The following is a 4446-nucleotide window of genomic DNA, read 5'->3' as shown; positions in this document are numbered from 1 at the left end:
GACTCCGACCCCTTTCTCCTTGACGAACCTGCTCCGCGCAAGAGAAAGGTACTGCTGCCATGGGGGGTGGGTCCCGGCACCGGCGGGTTGGCGTGCGCGGAGCCGGCGTCCTGTGGAGGGGACGCTGCCACCGCGCAGGGGGTGACACGGGCCGTCTCTCCACCAGAACTCGGTGAAGGTGATGTACAAGTGCCTGTGGCCGAGCTGCGGCAAGGTCCTGCGCTCCATCGTCGGCATCAAGCGGCACGTCAAGACCCAGCACCTCGGGTAAGGCAAAGACTTCACCTCCTTGATCCCTGCCTGACCACTGAAGCCGTGCGCCCTGCTGCTGCGTAATTCCTGATTCCTGCAGCAAATATCCCCGGTATCAGAGATACTGGCCTCTGTGCACTGAGTTTGGCAGTTCTCAGCCAAGCAGGCCATGTCACTGAAGCCACTGTTGTATGTGTCCCCACCTTCAGGGAGCCCAGGGCTTTCCGGGAGGCACGGGAGCCCCATTTGGGCTTTGGGACTGCCCAGCTCTGCCCAGCTCAGGTGTGCGTTTTGCACCGGGGGGAGTTCAGGTTACACGCGAGCCCTGGGCTCCTGGGCAGACACGGAAAAGCATCAGCCCAGCTGGGTTTCACAAGGGCTGGCAGCCTGAAAGCCGTGCCTGCTGCGGCGGCGGCTGGCTCCAGCTCGGCTGTCGGGGCTGGCACGGGCACCCACATGCCAGCCTGGCAGCGGCTGGCCCTTTGGCAGTCTACTTTGCTTTGCCCTGATCTCCTGTGAATTTCCCCCAAAATACAAAGCGGTGAGGGTGTGGGGATCGGCTTTGCTATGCTCTCCTCCTGTGGCCCCATTGCACTTCTCGCCCCAGCCTCAGTTTTCTCGTGCTTTTGTCCGTGTTTCCTGGTATGTATTTTTCTCCTCCTCCCTTGCAAATGTGAATGCTCTGGGAAAGGCGAGGACAGAAGGGCCGTGGTGCAGTGGGCAGCGCTGGACTGCCATCCAGTGCCGGATAAACGCATCGGGAAAATCATAAAAAAGACTTCAGAGGCTGTTTCCTGCTGGGTGAACCGCAGGGCTTTGGTTGCAGCTGTGCTAAATGAACTCGATTAGAAATGAGCAGGGGATTTTCAGTGGCGCTAGGTCAATGCGCCAGCGTTTTTAAAGGCCCTAGAAGAGGTATTGATCTTCCTTGGAAGTGCAAAGTGCTGCTGCAGGGGCAGTGGCTGTTGCTGATCACAGCCGTTATGATGCTTTGGAGCCTGGGAGTGGAGCTGCTCTGCCCGGGAGGGCGAGATCACTCTCCTCCGGGGAAGTCGGGGGCTGCTCACCTTGATGGAAACAGGGCGGCCTTGTCACCGCTGTCCCTGTTTCCTCCCCGGCAGGGACAGCGCAGACTCCGACCAGCGGAAGCGGGAGGAGGATTTCTACTACACCGAAGTGCAGGTGAAGGAAGAGCCGGCGCCGGAGGCGACCACCGCTGCCAGCCCTACGTCCGCGTCCACCCCCATCATCATCCAGCAAGCCCTGGCGAAGCCGGAGGCACTGCTGGTGGAGCAGCCCACACTGGAGCCCGCCCTGGCCAGCAGCGCCCTGAGCCAGTCTGCCCCCAGCTCCTTCTGGCACATCCAGGCTGATCATGCCTACCAGGTGAGCTGGTGGCATCTCCCGGGGACGTGTCACCTCCCGAAATCTTCCCAAAGGGCAGGTCGTGATCCGGTTTGCTCTGCAAGTAGAGGCTTTGGTGCCGGTGTAGCACCATCCCCTGCCTGGCTGCCCTTCAGCCCTTGAGCAACCAGCTTCGTTAATGCCTGGTTAAGGGGCTCGTGCGCTTCTGCCCGGGCCGTTCCCGGGCTGGGGGGGAGCTGCCGGCCTCTGCTCCCCTGCAATTACCCCGTGCTGGTATGCAACACACCCTTCTGCCGGCAGATAACGTGGGGCTGGAATGCAGCCGCGCCAGATCCTGCACGTCTCTGCTGCACGCTCGCCGGGGCACGGGCTTTTGAGGCACAGGAAACCTGGGGACCAGGTGCGGTGGTCGCAGGGGCAGCCCGGCTGGGCGGTCCTTGTCCCTGCTTGAGAGCCGAGCGCTGTTTGGGCGCTGCAAGCTAGCACAGGGACAGGCTATATAAATCCATAAGCTGCATGTATATCCGTTCCTGTCCCAGGGAACGGCTGTGACATCATCTAAAAGCAGAAAGCCTACATAAATAGGTGCAAAAATACATACGTATAGACCAGGATGGTGCATGTGGTTCGGTATTGCAACCGAAAGCAGTTGCGGGAGTGAAGAAGCTGCTGTGCCCCGCCGGCGAAGGGTGACACAGCGCGTGTGCCATGCCCCGTGTTAGCAGGATCTGGCGCTGGAGGAGAGGTTGCATGGGCATTTCCGTCCCACCCCCAGTGCTCCCAGTTTGTGGGTGCTCCAGGCTGGTCTTCCCAGGGAGGTGAATCTCCGTGGGGCGGCGTGTGGGAATGGGGGGGGCCCCCGGGGCTAATGCTGACTCCTCTTTTCCCCCACAGGCGTTGCCCTCGATCCAAATTCCAGTGTCCCCCCACATCTTCACCAGCATCAGCTGGGCCACTGCCACCTCGACTCTCCCGTCCCTGTCACCGGTGAGTCCTGCCTGCGCTTCCCCTTCATCCTTTTGGGGTGCAGGGTTGGGCTGGGAGCTATGGGGACCTTGTCTCTGCTTTCTCACTCCCCACTTGAAACATCCGGATTTGTGGGCTGTGCGGGCACCCGTGTCTCCCCCCGGCCCCATCGCCGTGGCCAGGGGCCGCACGGGAGGGGGACTGCGTCATCCCGCGTGCCCTTTGACACCCGATTCCCCGCAGGTGCGGAGCCGGTCGCTCAGCTTCAGCGAGCCCCAGCCACCGACGCCAATGCTCAAGTCCCACCTGATCGTCGCCTCGCCGCCCAGGGTGTCCATCGGCACCAGGTGAGGGTCCCGCCGGCCGGAGGGGAGCAGAGGTGGAAGCCCGTCTGCGAAAGGGGTGCCCCCCTGCATCTCCGCTGAGATGCAGCGGAACGATGCTCGGCCGTGGTTACGGGGTCTTACCCTTAGATCCGTGACTAAAGTTCTGCAACAAGTGGATAAATGTTTTGGGGTTTTTTTTTTTCTCTTCCCCTTTTGCAGGAAAGTCCGCGGTGAAGCCAAAAAGTGCCGTAAGGTGTACGGCATCGAGCACCGGGACCAGTGGTGCACGGCCTGCCGGTGGAAAAAAGCCTGCCAGCGCTTCCTGGACTGAGCGCAGCACCACGGTGCCGCGTCCCTCCCCTGCTCCTGCCCGGGGGAGCACCGGAGTCCCTCACTGCTGCAACCAGGGACCTTGGAGGTACCTCCTGTGACCCCAGAAGACACCTCCAGAGCTGCGTGTAAATTCCTCCTTCTGTATATTGTACATCTGCTGGGTTTGCTCTTTTTTAAAAAAAACCTTTTTCCAACTTTTTCTTTTTTTTTTTTAAACCTGAAGAATATCTCCCTTTGTACGGTAAAAGCTGGAGCTGGGAGGGAAGGAAGCCGGTTCCTCGGGCTTCGGGGAAGGTTGTAGGCGATCTGGGGACCAAAGAGCTTCCTGCATTTCCCAGATCAGCCCTAAAATTGCCCGAACTGTCGCAGCGTGGCTGGGGTGAGGCGTTGAGGCAGCTTCCCGTGTCCTTTGACGCCCTAGAAAGTGCAAATCCCTTGTAGCCTTTAAGGGAGGGGATCGGTAACAGTAATAGCTTTAAAAAAGAAACGCTGTTGGGTTGCTGCAAGCAAGGCAGGAGCGGTTCTCGGGGCGGGAGTCGGAAGGTTTCTCTCCCCGCGTGGCTGCGGTCTTTGCTCGTGTCCACGTCGCACTGGTAGCTCGAGCCTGCGCGTGCCTCCGGTCGGTTCGTTCGCGTCGTTTTTGGAGGCATTTTGGGGGGGGAAACCCAAAGCATTTTGATCAGGAAAACTATGAGAATTTTTAAGGCAAAACCCGGTGTTCCTTCTCATTTTAGGCTTCATAAGTCTGCTTAGCTCCGTGAAAACCGATGTTGTGGCCCTCGCCATGTCTGTCGAAACTAGGCTGAGCAATTTTATTTTTTTATTTAATGATTCCACCAGTAAAGGCAGCTGGGAGGACCGGGAAGGGCTTCCCCTTAGCATCACCGAACGGCCCCAACTCAGCAAAACACTTCAATATTTGCTTTCGAATCCCATCGAGCCTGGTGGGAGTCAGGTTTCCGACTTCCAGCCTTTAAAATACGTATTTACCCGACCCGAACTGCTGCTGGTTTCCTGTCGCTGTCGCGGCTGTCCCACCTACCCCAGCATCGCTGGCGGGGCGTTGCGCTTGGCGTCGGGCGGGGATGCGTGCGGCCGGGGAGCCGGATTGCCCCGTTGGCTTTCTCCCCTCGCCGGGGCAGGCAGCCATTTGGATTTGTATCTCTTTTTTTTTTTTTTTTTTTTTTTGGCTGTGTTTTTTGTT

The 4446-nt window shown here is 59.1% G+C and overlaps 1 protein-coding gene across 1 annotated transcript in view; it reads left to right on the top strand.

Annotated features, from left to right (window-relative positions):
• The window catches only part of ZNF395 (zinc finger protein 395), a 7934-nt gene extending 3530 nt beyond the window's left edge, over positions 1 to 4404 (top strand). Inside the window, exons 4-9 of the mRNA XM_009319763.1 lie at positions 2 to 48; positions 167 to 267; positions 1374 to 1638; positions 2512 to 2604; positions 2827 to 2930; positions 3129 to 4404. Coding sequence (XP_009318038.1) covers positions 2 to 48; positions 167 to 267; positions 1374 to 1638; positions 2512 to 2604; positions 2827 to 2930; positions 3129 to 3240 — 722 coding nt within the window. The 3' untranslated portion in view covers positions 3241 to 4404. The remainder of the gene's footprint in view (position 1; positions 49 to 166; positions 268 to 1373; positions 1639 to 2511; positions 2605 to 2826; positions 2931 to 3128) is intronic.
• Positions 4405 to 4446: the final 42 nt, after the last annotated feature.

Source organism: Pygoscelis adeliae, unplaced genomic scaffold, assembly GCF_000699105.1.
Source record: "Pygoscelis adeliae isolate BGI_AS28 unplaced genomic scaffold, ASM69910v1 Scaffold121, whole genome shotgun sequence".
In the NCBI taxonomy this organism is placed as follows: domain Eukaryota; kingdom Metazoa; phylum Chordata; class Aves; order Sphenisciformes; family Spheniscidae; genus Pygoscelis; species Pygoscelis adeliae.
The sequence above is the reverse complement of the archived record's forward strand: the minus strand, read 5'-3'. Positions and strand labels throughout refer to the sequence as shown.